This window comes from Halichoerus grypus, chromosome 4 (assembly GCF_964656455.1).
Source record: "Halichoerus grypus chromosome 4, mHalGry1.hap1.1, whole genome shotgun sequence".
In the NCBI taxonomy this organism is placed as follows: Eukaryota; Metazoa; Chordata; class Mammalia; order Carnivora; family Phocidae; genus Halichoerus; species Halichoerus grypus.
Window position 1 is genome coordinate 167634061 of NC_135715.1, and position 17093 is coordinate 167651153.

The 17093-nt window shown below is 39.2% G+C and overlaps 1 protein-coding gene across 12 annotated transcripts in view; it reads left to right on the plus strand.

Annotated features, from left to right (window-relative positions):
• Positions 1-510: 510 nt before the first annotated feature.
• Positions 511-17093, plus strand: part of UNC80 (unc-80 subunit of NALCN channel complex) — a 230500-nt gene continuing 213917 nt past the window's right edge. For all 12 annotated transcript variants that reach the window (XM_036098772.2, XM_036098778.2, XM_036098773.2 and 9 more), the window contains exons 1-5: positions 511-748; positions 1702-1750; positions 4420-4576; positions 5663-5964; positions 15407-15530. In XM_036098772.2, the coding sequence (XP_035954665.1) occupies positions 657-748; positions 1702-1750; positions 4420-4576; positions 5663-5964; positions 15407-15530 (724 nt within the window). In that variant the 5' untranslated portion in view covers positions 511-656. The remainder of the gene's footprint in view (positions 749-1701; positions 1751-4419; positions 4577-5662; positions 5965-15406; positions 15531-17093) is intronic.

Consider the following 17093-nt stretch of genomic DNA (forward strand, 5'->3'; position numbering starts at 1 on the left):
TTACACTTCTAATAATTTTCATGTGCTCCTTCTGCTAAAACCCAAGGGTGGACTCCTGACCTCCTTGCTAGAGGTGCGAATGATGCCAGGGTTAGTGAGTGTTCTGCGGTTTCCCAAAGCTCCTCCTCCCTAGACCGTGACAATTCTTCGGATGCTGAGGTTGGGAAGCAGGACAGGGGACAGTCCTGGGGTGCAGCTCGAAGGGAAGGAAGCCGAATCCTTGGGGGTTGAAGAGGTGCGAGGGGATCAGCGTGCAATGCGGAGTGTGGACCTCTTGGGCCATCCTGCTGCTGTTCACCCTGTCCCCAGCTCTGCTCTTCCGCCCGACCGGCCCGCGCGGGCCGCTGTCCACAGTGGGAGGTACTGAAAGCAAGGAGCGGGCGCGGGGGCGGCGAGGCGGACAGCTCCTCCGAGCGCCCCCCTCCTCGCTCCGCGGCTCCTCCAGCCCTCCCCTCCTCCCGCAGCCATGTTCCACGCGCGGGGAGGGGCGGGGGAAGGGGAGAGGGACGGGGGATCAGGGCGGAGAGAGCCGGCTCTGCCTCAGGGAAGGAGGGGATGAGAGTTGGGGAGAGCAGCAGGAGGAGGAGGAGGAGGCGGCGGCGGCTAGCGAGGAGCCAGCGCTGGGTCCTGCAGTAGGACTCCCAGGAGCCACCATCATGGTGAAGAGGAAGAGCTCCGAGGGCCAGGAGCAGGACAGCGGCCGCGGCATCCCCCTGCCCATCCAGACCTTCCTGTGGCGGCAAACCAGGTGAGGGGCGCAGAGGGCGCGCCGCGGGCCACCCTGGGCTGGGGACGCTCCTGGGGCCGCCTGGGTCACCGCCGCTGCCGCTGCCGCCACTGCTGCTGAGGCCGCGCCACAGCCTGCAGCTCCCTCTCTGGGGCTGGAAAGCAAGCCCTCTGCACCTGCTTAAAAACACGCATTTAAAAAATATTTCCGTGAAGTTTGGCGACAAGCAGATTGGCAGTTGAATAAATATATACATTATTTAGGGGGTGGGAGGGCAGAAAGCCTAGGAAGAGGGGGCGGGGAACTAGGGAAGATCATTATGACTGGTTGTGCTCTTGCGTCCCATTTCCCCTCCATCTCCTGCTTTAATTCCAGGCCGGTGACCTGTTGTTTTTCCAGCTCCTGTTTGGCGAATATCAGCTATGCCCACTTGTTAACCATTTTTGCTCGGATTCAGCCACTGTAGTCTTCCTGGTTCAAGACCCTGAGGAGGATGATTTTTTATAAGCATTTTTTTTTTCCTGGAAAGACCTCTGAAACCTATTCTAATAAACAAGAAACAAGGTTTCCATTATTATTATTATTATTATTAATTATTATTATTATTTTAGAAATTTATCAGATAAAAAATTAGGTTCTGGAAATCACACCCCACAAACTGTTCATTTTTAGTTTTTAATATAATTATACACATGAGCAAGACACCACTCCTGACCATTGGCAATTTGGAATCTGATTAGGGAAAAGTCCTCAGAATAAGAGTGGATACAGAAAATGTGGAGAGCCACATCTCTTTCATACATGTAATTACACATGTAAAAGCAAATGTCATCAGCTGTTCAACACCTGCTCATTAACAAGCTATAGGGAGGCATGAAATTTGAGTTATATAGCGCTGTGTCTTATCCGTTGAAAAATATGTCATAAAGATGCTAATAATTTTATTATAACCACTATCTCTATTAATTTTTCAGTGCATTTTTGAGGCCTAAACTGGGAAAGCAGTATGAAGCCTCATGTGTGGTATGTGATATTCACTATTTAATGATTATTTCCATATTCTGTGTGGCCATTTCAACCCAAAGAAAGGCATGAAATTGTACTGACTGTATAGATTAATTCGCTCAGCAAATATTATTGAACACCTACTAGTGCTAGGCATAGTTCTAAATGATGGGATAGAGCAATAATCAAAATACAGAGTTTGCATTCTAGTGGGAGGAAGTCAAGCCACTCACAAATAAGTAAAATACATAATAAGGCAGATAGTGATAAGCACTATGGAGAAAAATGAAGCAAAAAAGACTGGGAACACTGGCAACTGGGGGGGCGGGGGTAGGAGTGGATTCCATGTTAAGAGCAGTGGATAGGTAAGGTTTACCTGCTAATGTGACTGTTAGAGAAAACTGTGAAAAGAGGGAGGGAGGAATAGGTAAGGAAAGAGCAAAGGGGAGCAGCAAGTCTAAAGCATCTTATCTCCAAGTGAATAGAAGTAGAGCAGTAGAAGAAAGGGTGGAGAGATTACAGAGAACCAGGTGGTGAAGAGCCTTGCAGGGCAAGCATAAGAAGTCCATTCCTTCATCAACAAAATTGAGACTGTTATGGTGGAAGGTAAAGAGATGAGGGCCCATGAACTACTCAAAGTCATATACAATTTTGAACTTATATGTCTTGCATGTTTTGTGCAAGTCTGAAAATAGATGATATAAAATAATTATGAAAATAAGCTATTAATATGTATACTCTATAGAGTGCACTTGTCCTGAGATTCTAAGGGAATCCCATATCCTTAAAAATGTCCAAATCACAAATTGAAAGCAAAAGACATGAAATCATGAAGCAAAAATGAAATGAAATTTTCATAGATTTCATTAAAACAGGAGCTCAAATAAAGACCTTCACATTTCACATATCATAACCTAAAAGGGGAAACCTACCCATTTAGGCATTGCCATGAAAATTTGCAAATGACTACATAGTAAGGAGTTCTGAAATGTGTTAGGGCCCTTAAAAATGATGAAAGCCAATTAGAGAGTTTTAAACAAGCACACAGGTACACACACTCAAATAGGAATTTGTTTTGTTGTATCTCTTGCCCTTCAAAGTTGCCACAGAGATATTTTTAAAATATAATCTTTTAATAAGGACCTTTTAATGGAATTTGTTGTTGTATTTAGCTCGTTAGAGTAATTTGACAGTTAAGAAATCACTGAGCCTTCCATAAATCATGCTTACAATTATACTAGCTTAAAATAATCCTGACTTTTCCCTGTTCTTGGCAAAGATCTGGCATTTTTAATGTAGTCATACAATATCAAACAACTAAGTCACAGATAGATAGAGAAATAAAAATGTAGAAAGCAGTTTTCAGGGTTTAAAAAATAAGAGTTATATTGGTAACATTTAAGAAGAAAATGACATTAAGTACCCAGAGTGCCCTAATATTATAATATATACATCTCATCCTCTAAAATGTATTCAATAAGACTGTGTAAATTCTTTATAATCTTTTAATGCCCCACATACTCACCCTTTACTTAATGAATACTTAGATACCTGAGGGCTGAAGAATTTAAAAGTATTTGGATCTTACTTTATTCAGTTAAAAAAACAACAACAACAAAAAACCCATATCTCTGTTTATACTCCTTACCAAAACCTCATCATGCTTTTCATTATGAAGGTGAATTTATTTTCCTTTTCTGAGTCAAAAAGTAATTCATTTTCTTCAGAGAATCTCTGTATTAATCCATGTCTTTTTCTCTGGTATCCTAATAATATCAATAATATAGCTTGAATACTTGGAACCTGTATTATGATCACTCTATAGCATACTTCCACGGTTTTCCTGATTACATAGGGCATCAAGTAGCAATCGGGTTCAATTCATACAAGTCAAATATTTATTAAATTTATTTTAATACTTGGAATCTATACTTTCCTTAACCCCTTATAGTGATATCCCCCTCCCCATTCAAATAACAACAACAACAACAAAAACTGGGAGTAGGTCACATTTGTCCTGGGATGTTTCACTCTCTGAAAGTATCCCTGGCCAAGAGAGAAGATTTAATAAACCAGCAAAGCTATGGCTTATTTCCCTTCATTCTCCTCTCCCTCCCTTCCTTTCTTTCTTCAACAGGTATAAGAAGTATCTTTATGGTTACAGGCCTTAGGCAAGAAATGCCTTGTGTCATGTTATTGCTAAGGACATGAAATAATTTCAGAGACCCTCCCCAAATCAGATTTCTTGAAAGAGTTGTATCTTATTTAACACTTGTTGAACATTGACACAAATTCCGTCCTCAAGATGCTTTCACAAAAGACAATTCACTTCATTCTGCAATTGTGACAGCCCCTTTGGATGCCTCAGCAGCATTTTATAAAATATTATATGAGTTAAATATGGTGGTGTGCTTTTTTTTTAGAGGAAGCTAATTTTGGTGAAAATAAAAATCACTTAATAGTTCAAGTCCTATATTTTAAATCAAAAACCTAAAAGTGGTTAAAAAGTAATGATCACTGACCCATTGTATGTTGACATGAAATGCAGTTTGAGTGCACTCTAAAAAATTTGATCCAATGATTTGCATCTTGGTGTAGTACCTTGATCTCCAGTTTCTTGTCAGCCAGAATCTCCAATTCCTTATTTCACACGATTTTTTCTTCTTTTTTTTTTTTGGTATCTACAGTCCTTTGAACGCGTGTTGGTGGAGAACAAGCTGCATGGCCTTTCTCCAGCGCTCTCTGAAGCCATCCAGAGCATTTCCAGATGGGAGCTGGTGCAAGCTGCTTTGCCTCACGTCCTCCACTGCACTGCAACGCTGCTTTCAAACAGGAACAAGTTAGGTTGGTTCTTCCGCATTCCTTCTTCATGGCATACAATCATCAGCACTCGTGCTGACATTTACTGGCTACTTGCTCTTTTCCCAGGCACCAAACATATATGATGTCATTTGGTTCTCATAAAAGCCCCCTCACGTGGGTACCACTATGATCTCCCTTTTACCAATGAAGGAACTGGCTCTCTTATTTTTAAATTTTAAATTTTACAAGTAATACATGAATATATTTTCCTTTTAAACATTAAAACATTACAGGGAAGCTGAAGACTATCACCCATCCAAGATGAGTTCCGATCCAATTTCTCTTTGGCCCTCTCAACTCCTAAAGCGACCCCTTGCACTTTGTAGTCCATGTGTACGTGCATGCGTTGTGCATAGAGACTCTTCTTTTTTAGATTATCTTGTGGATTGCTTTTCTCACGTGGTAACATGTCCTAACATCCACCCCATGTTCGCACACAAGCTGTTTTCCCTCCAGTTCTTTCCCCTTATTTGGGTCTCTGCACAAATGTTACCTTTACCAAGGGGTTTCTTGGTCACCCTGTCTAAAGTAAAGTAGTTGCTATCTTCAGAGCCTGGGTTCTTAACCACTACACTGCCTATTTGGAGATAGATATGGATATCAGACTGAAGAGATAGGATGCATGCAGTTTCTCCTCCTATGACACTATGTTATTCTGCAGAGATTATAACCAGTTAGAAAGCCCCAAAACAAGAATGAGCCCTTCCAGGGATGCCTGGGTGGCTTAGTCAGTGAAGCATCTGCCTTCAGCTCAGGTCATGATCCCAAGGTCCTGGGATCAAGCCCTGCGTCAGGCTCCATGCTCAACGGCGAGTCTGCTTCTCCCTCTCCCTCTGTGATCTCTCACTCTCTCTCAAATAAATAAATAAATAAATCTTAAGGGGAAAAAAAAAAAAAAGAATGAGCCCTTCCAGCTGTGGTTGTAAGAAATATAGAGAAATGCTAGTGTATTCCAGGAAATCAAGCCACAGAGCAACGCAAGGATGTTCTTCCCACACCCAGAGTTGATATCCATTGTTCTGGTAGCAGAGTTTGTCTTAACTTGGCTATGTGATTGTCCCCATGCAGGCCACCAGGATAAACTGGGTGTTGCTGAGACAAAGCTCCTTCACACCTTGCATTGGATGCTTCTAGAGGCTCCCCAGGACTGCAACAGCGAGCGGTTTGGGGGCACAGACCGTGGCTCCAGCTGGGGTGGCAGCAGCAGTGCCTTCATCCACCAGGTAGAAAACCAGGGTTCCCCAGGGCAGCCTTGCCAGAGCAGCTCCAACGATGAAGACGAGAACAACCGAAGGAAGATCTTCCAGAACTCCATGGCCACCGTGGAGCTCTTTGTGTTTCTGTTTGCTCCTCTGGTACACAGGATCAAGGTAAGGAGAGGGCTAGTATTAAGCTGAGGGGGGATAGAGGTGAGGTGAGCTTCAAATGGTATTTCCATATTTCCATATTTGGTTGTCCATGTCTTTATATGATCATGTGGCAAGCCAAGACATGGAGAGCTTAATTTCTATATCAAACCACTGAACATGATTTCAAAAATACAGTTCTCTGTGTATCATGTATCTACTTAAAAATCTTCAAAGGTTCTCCTTTTGCCCGAAGATAATGCCCCACATATTAAACATGCATATAAGGTCAAGGACTTTTAATTTATCATTTGCCATTCCCTCCTGACATCTTCATGATCCAGCTGTGGGAGCCATTCCCTGAATATACGCTTGCTGTTCGCTCTGCCCACTTTCTTTTCTCTGTTCATCTGATGATTCTTCAAACCTCAACTTCAATGTCATTATTTCCATGAAGCTGTTCCTCTGAAACTCCCCATGTAGACTGAGTCACTATCTCCTTTGTATTTCTACAGCGCCTTGTAAGCTGTCTCTATTATAATGCAGGTCTGGAGCAGAGGTTCTAAATGTCTTCTATGCCGTGGACTTTTTGACAGTGTGGTACAAGCTGAGAATTGTTTTTCAAAATATTTCTTAAAGCATAAAATACAAAACATAGGATTACATGGAAACCAGTTGTACTAAAATGTAATTATATACAAATACCCCTTGGGTCTGAAAGAGAATATCATTTGAAACTACTGCGCCACTACTCTCTAGCTGTGTGATCTTGGTGATATTACTTAACTTCTCTGATCCTCCACTGCATACAGTTGTGGATACCTCTAACACAGGGTGAATATATGTGAAGACACAGTATAGTTCCAACACATGGAGAGAAATCAAGCTCTATTTGTTATTTCTGTGAATGAATAAATTACAGCATACCATCTGAATGCTAAGTTAAGAGATAAGAAGAAATTGGTATACTCAAATGTTCTTTAATAGAATATTAGGATCCTAATGAATATTTCAAGTTATATATATGTATGTATGTATGTATGTGAGTGTGTGTACATACACATATGTAGGTGGTTGTGAGACCGTTAACAATCACTATAAGGAAAATGAACTAGTGAGTCTTTTCACTCATTCTAGTTTTAGTTAAAATTCACTTCTGCTTGACACTGTCCCATTGCTGCCAGGAATAGAATTAAAATTACCTGTAAATTCCCAAAATGCTTTGCATGCTCTAGCCACATTGCCCATGAAACATACTAAAAATTTTAAATGTGAAATCAAATTAAATAGCTGCTTTAAAATCTTTGACTTTCCATTTTAAAAAGTCTTTTATGATGGTTACACTTATTAAAAGCATTACTTTAATTGAGATCATCCCCTGGCTTATGGGACCAGCAGTCCAGGCTCCTGCCCACCTTCTCGGCCCCATTTCCTGCCATAGCAATAGCCTTTCTGTCCTTCACTAACCTCCAAGTTCAGTGAGGCTCACCTTCAAACTCATTCTTACTTTCAAGTCCAGCACTGGTTTTTCCTTCTGTTTGAAACATCAACCTCTACCTCCTCCCCTAAATTTTCATATGGCCATATAATTCTCATGAGTTTGCTCACAACTCACAATGCTCAGAAAGAATTTTCTTGGCAACTTCGGTGTCACTAGCGCAGGACTATCTTTTTTCCCCCGCTCTTTGCACTTATCAGTACCTGAAATTATTTTCTGTGGTTGTTTGCCTGCTTGTTGCCCTTGACCCCCATAGAACAGAGTTCTTGAGCAAAGGGACATTGCCTGTCTAGGTCACACTGTATTTTCAGTGTCTAGAATAGTGTCTGGCAAAAGTGGGATACTCGATTAATATTTAATAAGTGACTCATTGAGTAAACCCAAGTTATTATCAGAAGCTGATCTAGGTGCTAAGAGTAGTGATTATATGTAGGTACATAGTCCTTAAAATGGAGAGGACAGGAAAGAAGCCTTCTTTAAATAATGATCCCATAAAGATGTCTATCTGTGGACAAATACCCTCTGGATTAAAAAATGTGGAAGTGCAGAAGTGACTGGAATGGCTGTAATTTTATTTGGAGACATGGCTGAGAGTTCAAATTTTGGAAATAGGCCTGCGTTTGAATCACACGCTTGTTGCTTCTTACTATATGACTTAGAGCAAGCCTCAGTTTCCCTCAAGTATAAATTAGACATAAGAATAGTTTTATGGGGCATTGTGATGAAACATATGATAGTGCTCAACATTACACATAAAAGGGCCTTAATAAATATGTGTTGCTTTTAGTGTTGGCATTTTTTCGCTATTGGTATTTTGTATTATTAGTGAAAAGGAAGCCAGATTCTCTTTCAGGGGAGACTGTACAGACAGTTTCTGGCTCAAGACCCTCAAGTTTTACTTATGGCCTGGAGCATTTATGAGGGAGTAAGACAATGCATATAAAACACGGTACAGTAATTAAATCATAATAAACTATTATTATTAGCTGTTATTACTAGCATATTATTATTTCATCAATTTATTATCTCTATGAAGGAAATATTGTTCCCAATGCTATAGGGAATAAAAAATATTAATGAGTCAATAAATTTCTCCAAAAGGCTTTTTCCTTCTGAGCGAGGTGTTTGCTTTTTTAAGGAATATACAATCCCTAGACCAGGGTTTCTCAGCCTTGGCACTGTTGGCATTTGGGGCCAGATTATTCTTTCTTGTGGGACATTGCTGTGTGCCATGTAGGATATCAGTAGCATTTCTGGCCCCTACTCACCAAATGCCAGGAACACTCCTCCCTTTAAGTTGTGATGGCCACAAATGACTCCAGACATTGCCAGGTGTCCCCAGTGGGTGGGCAGGGGGTGAGAATTGCCCCTGATTGAGAATCACTGCCTTTGGTCTTTCATTGGCCTGCTGGTTATCAGACCCTCTTGATCTCCACCTTTCTATCCATACCATACCCATGTGAACTGCTCCTCACCAGCACCATCAATGTCCTTTTTCCCTATCCTTCCTTTGCATTTGCCCTTCAAAATTCCAACCCCAGGTCATGACCAAAATCCATTTTTTCTACCCCTGACCCAGAGACCTGCATGCTCCTGGGGGAAAACCACACAATCATCCAGACTGGTGTTTCTACAAAGTTGTCATCTCCAACCCCTGTTTGCTGCCCCACTTGGCATTCCTTTTCTTGACATTACTCCCTCAATTTGCCAATCAGCACTTACACAGACAGTGTTATAGTTTCTTATAGGACATGGTGCTGCAGGAGGCATGGGAGGCTGAAATCCAGTTGAGGCCACTTTCGAACTGGATTCACAGTCTCCTGGCTTGTCTCATAAAATCCAACTTCAACACTAAAGGGATCTATGTAGATCTGACCATATCACCAACATGCTTAAAGTAATTTGTTGATTTCTCATTATACAACAAGTAAAACTCCAACTCATTAGTCTAGTAACTGGGCCTTCTGGTTACTTCTCCTGCCTATGAGCTCCAAGTGCTTGGAGTCTCCCCAGGAATGTAACGTGCTTTTTTCCAGGCCTATTCTCATGCTGGTCCTGCCACCTAGAATGCTCTCATGCCCTCCCCTCCTGCCTGGGAAACTCCTCCTCATCTTTCACAACTACATTCAAGATCCATCCCTCTCTTCCTCTAGCTTTATAATATTCTAGACAGATTTTTATTGTTATTTCTAGTTTATTATCATTATTTCTTTATGTGTCAATCTCTCCTATTAGATTCTGAATGGTTTGAGGGTGGGGAGTTATCATTGTATTCTGGATACCTAACATAGTATCTCAAATTCATAGGTATTTAATCAATATTTGTTGAATGAATTCACTCATTAATTAGCAAATTAATATAAATGACTCATCTTTTTGTAAGACAGTGTATAATTCAATGCACATTTTTCTATTTTAATTAAGTTCTTATTTTAATTCCAGTATGGTTAACATACAGTGTTATATTGATTTTAGACGTGCAATAGAAGGATTCAACAATTCCATACATCACCCAGTACTCATCACGGCAAGTGCACCCCTTCATCCCTATCACCTATTTCACCATCCCCTAAGCACCCCTCCCCCCCTCCCCTCTGCCATCAGTTTGTTCTCTATAGTTAAGAGTCTGTTTCTTGGTTTGTCTCACCCTCTCTCTTTTTCTTTGCTCATTTATTTTGTTTCTTAAATTTCACATGAGTGAAATCATATATTTGTCTCTGACTTATTTCACTTAGCATTGTATTCTCTAGCTCCATCGATGTCATTGCAAATGGCAAGATTCCACTCTTTTTTATGGCTGAATAATGTTCCATTGTGTATCTATATACCACATCTTCTTTATCCCCTCAACTATTGATGGACACTTGGGCTGCTTCCATAATCTGGCTATTGTAAATAATACTGCAAAAAATACAGAGGCACATGTATCCCTTTGATTTATTTATTTATTTATTTATTTGGTAAATACCCAGTAGTGTGATTACTGGATCATAGGGTAGTTCTAGTTTTAACGTTTTGAGGAACCTCCATACTGTTTTCCACAGTGGCTACAACTTTACATTCCCACCAGCAGTGTGAGAGGGTTCCTGTTTCTTCACATCCTTACCAACACTTGTTGTTTCTTGTGTTTTTGATTTTAGCCATTCTGACAGATGTGAGGTGATACCTCATTGTGGTTTTGATTTGCATTTCCCTGGTGGTGAGTGAGCTTGAGCATCTTTTCATGTATTTGTTGGCCTTCTGTATGTCTTCTTTGGAGAAATGTCTATTCATGTCTTCTGCTGTTTTTTAATTGGATTACTTTTTCTTGGGGTGTTGAGTTTTATAAGTTCTTTATATGTTTTGGATACTAACCCTTTATCCGATATGTCATTTGCAAATATCTTCTCCCATTCAGTAGGTTGCCTTTTAATTTTGTTGATTGTTTCCTTCACTGTGTAGAAGCTTTTTATTTTGATGTAGTTCCGATAGTTTACTTTTGCTTTTATTTCCTTTGCCTCAGGAGGCATATCTAGAAAAATGTTGCTATGGCTGATGCCAGAGACATTACTGCCTATGCTCCCTTCTAGGATTTTTATGGTTTCAGGTCCTTAATCCGTTTTGGTCTTTAACCCATTTTGAGTTTATTTTTGCGTATGATGTAAGAAAGTGGTCCAGTTTCATTCTTCAGCATGTTGCTGTCCAGTTTTCCCAACACCATTTGTTGAAGAGACCGTCTTTTTCCCATCGCATGTTCTTTCTTCCTTTGTTGAAGATTAATTGACCTTATAATTGTGGGTTTAATTCTGGGTTTTCTGTACTGTTCCATTGATCTATGTGTCTATTTTTGTGCCAGTACCATACTGTTTTGATTACAATAGCTTTGTATTATAACTTGAAATCTGGGATTGTGTTACCTCCAGCTTTGTTTTTCTTCTTCATGATTGCTTTGGCTCCTCAGGGTCTTCTGTGGTCCATACAAACTTTAAGATTGTTTGTTCTAGGTCTGTGAAAAATGCTGTTGGTATTATCATAGGGATTGTATTACATCTGTAGATTGCTTTGGATACTATAGACATTTTAACAATATTTGTTCTTCCAATCCATGAGCACGGAATGTCTTTCCATTTCTTTGTATCGTCTTCAGTTTCTTTCATCAGTGTTTTATAGTTTTCAGAGTACTGGTTTTTTACTTCTTTGGTTAAGTTTATTCCTAGGTACTTTATTAGTTTGGGTGCAATTATAAATGGGATTGTTTTCTTAATTTCTCTTTCTGCTCCTTCATTATCTGTATCTAGAAATGCAACAGATTTCTGTACATTGATTCTGTGATTTTAATTTATAACTGCCTCAAGCCTGTCACATGAAATAAATCTAAAAATTCTGTCAAATACGTTATTTTCAACTAAATTTAATTTAGTGAAAAATGCTGAGTATTTATTATAACTAAGGAATTTAAGTGTAATGTCATGATTTAATCATATTCACTTATTCCTTCAATAAATATTTATTGAGGGCCTAGTCTCTGAGAGGCACTACTCAGAGTGCTAGAGAAATAGCAAGGAATAAAAATCCAAGCCCTCAAGGAGGTTTTTATAAAATCCATATGTGTGAAGTAAGCAACTTTAAAATTTAAAATAATAATAATTTTTAAACTCAATTTCTCTAAATTACTAGTAAACATATTTAGAATTATTTCATGCCATCATGGAAACAGGCTTTCAGTGAAAACAAGAAATGCATCTGAAATATGGAGATATTGATTCTACTAGTGTCTGTGTCTTCTGGTTTTTCTAAGGACCTCACTAGACCACCTGCCCCACAGCTGTTTCAATGATAGTGTCTCTTCTAGTTATCAACATTCTGGCCATGTGGGCATACATGGCATTAGATGACCCACTAAAGGGGACTCCAGAAGAGGAATTAGGGTCCCAGAGCTTATGCATTCATCCAACTTAAAAAAGAACTTACAAAGGAACATAGCAACGTAAGAGGAGGCCATACCTTCTGCAAGTGTTCAAGTCTAAAGAATGATTTGATTTAGTTGGTGTTAACTTGTGAAATGTAAACTATCTTTAATTAATCAGCAAGTCTGTATTGATGCTCAAGGGGAAATGCACAGAAGGAGATCTCAATTCGTCTCCAATAAATATAGAATCTAGTTGGAAATATATCAAAGAAAACAAAATAATAAGTCTCAGTGAGTGCTAACATCAATAGGGCCAGTGTTAAAGGCCCGGGTTTCAGTATAAGAGAGCTTACCTTTGGAAGCAGTGTCCACTAGAGTTTTATTTGTGCCAAGATTACTTATGAGGAACACGGAAAAGGACACTGAGCTCAGAAGCTATGAAATCATCAAAACCAGGTCAATTGAGATTTGGCTTCCTGCATTTCTGGAGACAAATCTGATAAACTTTGCTTGCCGTTAATCCCCTGCTTGCTGGATCTAACACCACACATAATACTATGTTCCATTAACTTTAAACCTTCCTGTCAAACTGTTTACTCAGTATCTTTAGTTGAATGTCTAACAGGCATCTCAAACTTTACATGTCTGTAACTAAGCTCCTGATATCCCCACACCTGCTCCTCTTCATCTTGCCTATCTTTATCAAAGCCAAAAATCTTTGACACCTCTTTCTCACACCTTCCACTTCCAATCTGTAGACTGTGTGTTCAAAATGTATCCAGAATCTACCACTGCTCATTTCGCCCTCTACAAACTCTCTCCTGTAATCATCTTCCACCTAGATGATAATATTAGCTTCCCAAACCGTCTCTCCACTTTTGCCCTTTCTTGAACTATTATTAATAGCCTCAGTAATCCTATCAAACATACATCCAGTAATGTCACGCCACTACTCAGAACCCTCTGGTGGCTCCCCGTCTTACTCAGTAATTGCGGAAGCCCTTACTATGACCTATCAGGCCCTATATTATTTGGAACTCAATAACTTCTCTGACCTTATTTTTTTCTTCTACGCTTCTGCCATTTACTTGACTCCAGACACACAGTCTCCTGGCTGTTTCTTGATAGACCAGGCATATTTAGGACCTTTGCACTTGCTGATCCCTTCTCATGGAAGGTTTTTTTCTGAAAATATCTACATGGCAGCTCCTTAATTTCATTCAGATCTTTTTTACTCAAAAGACACTTTCACAACAAAGACTTCCCTGGCCATTCTGTCTAAAATACCAACACCTTGCAGGCACATCCCTTTGCCTGCTTTACTTCTCTTTTTGCACCTAGGAGAGCAGGGATTTTTGTAAGCTCTGTTCACTATTCTAGCCCAGAATCTAGAGTAGTACCAGGTATACAGTAGGTGGTCTATAATATTTGTAGAATGAATGTTGACAGAATTTGACCAAGTGCTTTATGTACTTTCTTAATACCTCCACAGGGAGTCCTAGATGCTTTCCCATCATGGGCACTGTTGTAGCTCGGGGATCCCAGTCCATACCTTACAGAAGAAACCTCTCTGTATCAATGTGTGGATTTCACCAGCCTTTCCAGCTGACACTGAACCACAATGATTCACCATTTGCAGGATCACTTTTCTTTTTTTCCAATTTCTTCCTACTTCTTATTCTTCTAGATTAGTGGTTTTCAACCATGACTACACATGAAAGTCAGCAGAGAACTTCAGAGTGATTCTAATTTAATCGGTCTGGGCAAGGGAGGAAGTTGAGACCTGGGCCTCCTAGGTTTTAAAAGCTCTCTAGGTGATTTTAATATGCAAGCTAGGGTTGCAAATCCCTGCCCTAAGTGAATTCCTGAGTCTCAGTTGTGTTCATTAATCTGCTATCACATTCTCTCCTTCCATCTTTTATTTATTTTTTTTTTGAGAGGCTGAGTTGTTTAATTTATTTCTTTTCTTTTTTTAATTCCAGTTTGTGGCTGAGTTGTTTAAAATGTAATCTCAGAATGTCATATATTTGTACTTATACAATATGAGATTGCATTTTAAACATCTCAGCCTCTCAAAATGATGTAATAAGGAAGCGGAAAATGTGCTCCTTGGAAGAGACTTTAAATTATAGATAAACTGAATGAGTATGGGTTGTAAGGTTAGTGCAATTCAGCAAGTGCTTGTTGAGCTCCTATTGTACACCCAATTTCTAATGCTGTGTTAAGCATTGTGATGATGTCAGGTGTTATGGAAGGGGGAGAATGCCTGATAGACCATCAAGGAATTAAAGATTATTAAGAAGGTAACATTACAAAACAATATACTAGAAGGGTCTATATATATGTTCCTGATTCCATGAAGTGCAAAAAAAAGAGATATGTTAAAAAAAAGAAGAAGATAGCAGGAAGGGAAAAATGAAGGGGGGGAATCGGAGGGGGAGACGAACGATGAGAGACTATGGACTCTGAGAAACAAACTGAGGGTTCTAGAGGGGAGGGGGTGGGGGGATGGGTTAGCCTCGTGATGGGTATTAAAGAAGGCACGTTCTGCATGGAGCACTGGGTGTTATGCACAAACAATGAATCATGGAATAAAAACTAATGATGTAATGTATGATGACTAACATAACATAAAAAAAAAAAACAAGAGATGGCCTAGAGAATACAAAGTCAAAATAGCCAGCATCTGAGGATATTGATTTAAGAGGGAGAAAGAAGGACAATTAAATAATTAAGAGGAATAATAATGACAACCACAAGAGATCTGCCAAGACTCTTGAAATAAACAGGCCTTGATCACTGCTAACACAAAACAATAATTTGTGTTTCATGCTTTGTCCAAAGCTCCATTTTAATTATTAATTTTGCCAAAAGCAGACCACCATGGTTTCCATGGTAATTGTGATGATAACTTAGGGCTACTGGTTTGCCCTAGAAACACTCATCTGAGTGATGAGAGAAGGTCTAGAAGATCAACCTACTTTGACAATAATCTTGTGAATGATACTAATCATTGCGATGACTGGCCCCTTCAACCAGTTATAAACCAGTTATTGGACATAAATCTTCTCTTCCCCCAGGAATCTGACCTTACGTTCCGACTGGCCAGCGGGCTTGTTATATGGCAGCCCATGTGGGAGCACAGACAGCCCGAGGTCTCTGGCTTCACAGCACTGGTGAAGCCCATCAGGAACATCATTACAGGTTCGTAATTTGGACACCTGCTGGGACAGTGTTAGCAGACTCTCTCATATGCAGAAGTAAGGGTGATGGAATGATTTGCCCTTAAGAAACCAAGAGGAAGAAAATTTCTCCAGGGAGCTATGTTAGTGCCCCAGGCACAGGGCTCATTCACATGATGAGAAACTAAGCCAGGGTCACATGCCATTGAGTTGTGTGACTTTGGAGAAGTCATTTCAATTTCCTGTGCCTCCGTTTCCTCATGTGTAAAACAGGAGTTAAACTTATGGGTTGTTATGAAGAATAAATGAATTAATTATATATAAAATTGCTTAGAAGAATGCCAGGTACGTAGTAAGTGAATAAGCTATTATTATAATTATATCATCATAATCATCATTACAGGAAATAAAGTAACAGCTCCTTAACAATCTTGTCTTGGTGATTTGCTATCAAAGCATTTCACTACAGGAATTGTCTAATGAAATAATCTTATTGGTGAATTGTAGAAAGACTAACACATGACAGCTTGAAAAGTACCTGAAAGGCTCATGCTTCACTCCAGATCTATCTCTTACTACGTATGTACCCAACCTGAGTGTTCCTATTTCTTTAAAAGGGAGAAAATAATACCACCTTATATGGCCTCATAGTGTGGAATAAGTAAGAATCCACATAAGGTGCCCATTTTATAGCTTAATAAAGTCCATCTTTCTATTTCCAACCAAACTTTTAGCATTGATAATAACATTTAGAAAGAGATAAATTATGTGGTACATCTATAGATGCATGAGAAATATATGTATAACTCTATCATTTGCTTACTTCCTAAGATTTTTCTGCAGACAGTGGAAGATTATGCATGTAAAAGAGTTTTGTTAGGGGAAGGAAATCATCAAGAAGTTCTTATCTATTTTCCCCCTATAATTTAACATACCTTTGCAAGGTACTTAGTATGTTAAAGGATTTTCTAAACAAAAGAGTGCCATATTATTCATGTATGTGATAAGATGCTTATAGTGACAATCATGCTTATTATTGTAATTCAAACAAAATATGGAATTTTTCATATGTAAAAGTAGACTAATTAGAGAATTAATGTGTACAATACATTAACTAGTGAAATAAGTTATATATTCAAGAGTAACTTTGTCTGTCATAAGGTTCAAATAGCAAGGGACTAAATAAGTAAAAGTGTCATAGCCAGAGGTTATCTACTTCAGATTCTATGGATGGAATGAGGTTAATTTCATTGAATTAAAACCATCTGAGAGCAAAGATGGATGTACAAGGTTAAAAGATTGAAAACAATAGAAATAAGAAAATAAAATATGTTACAGTAAAACAAAACTATTACTGAAAAAGACATCTTCATGTTGATTAAGGAATTTTTTCATATTTTAAAGTCATCACTTTTGAATAAAGAGGTCACTCACATTTAGGTCTCTCTCTCTGTCTCCCTCCCATTAATACGTAAACTATCATTTAACAGATGTATTAAAACTATTAAGAAATCGTGTCCCTCATGAATCACTGGGGCTGTTCACATCACCATCCCTTGTTTCTGGATGACACAGTGGATTCTTT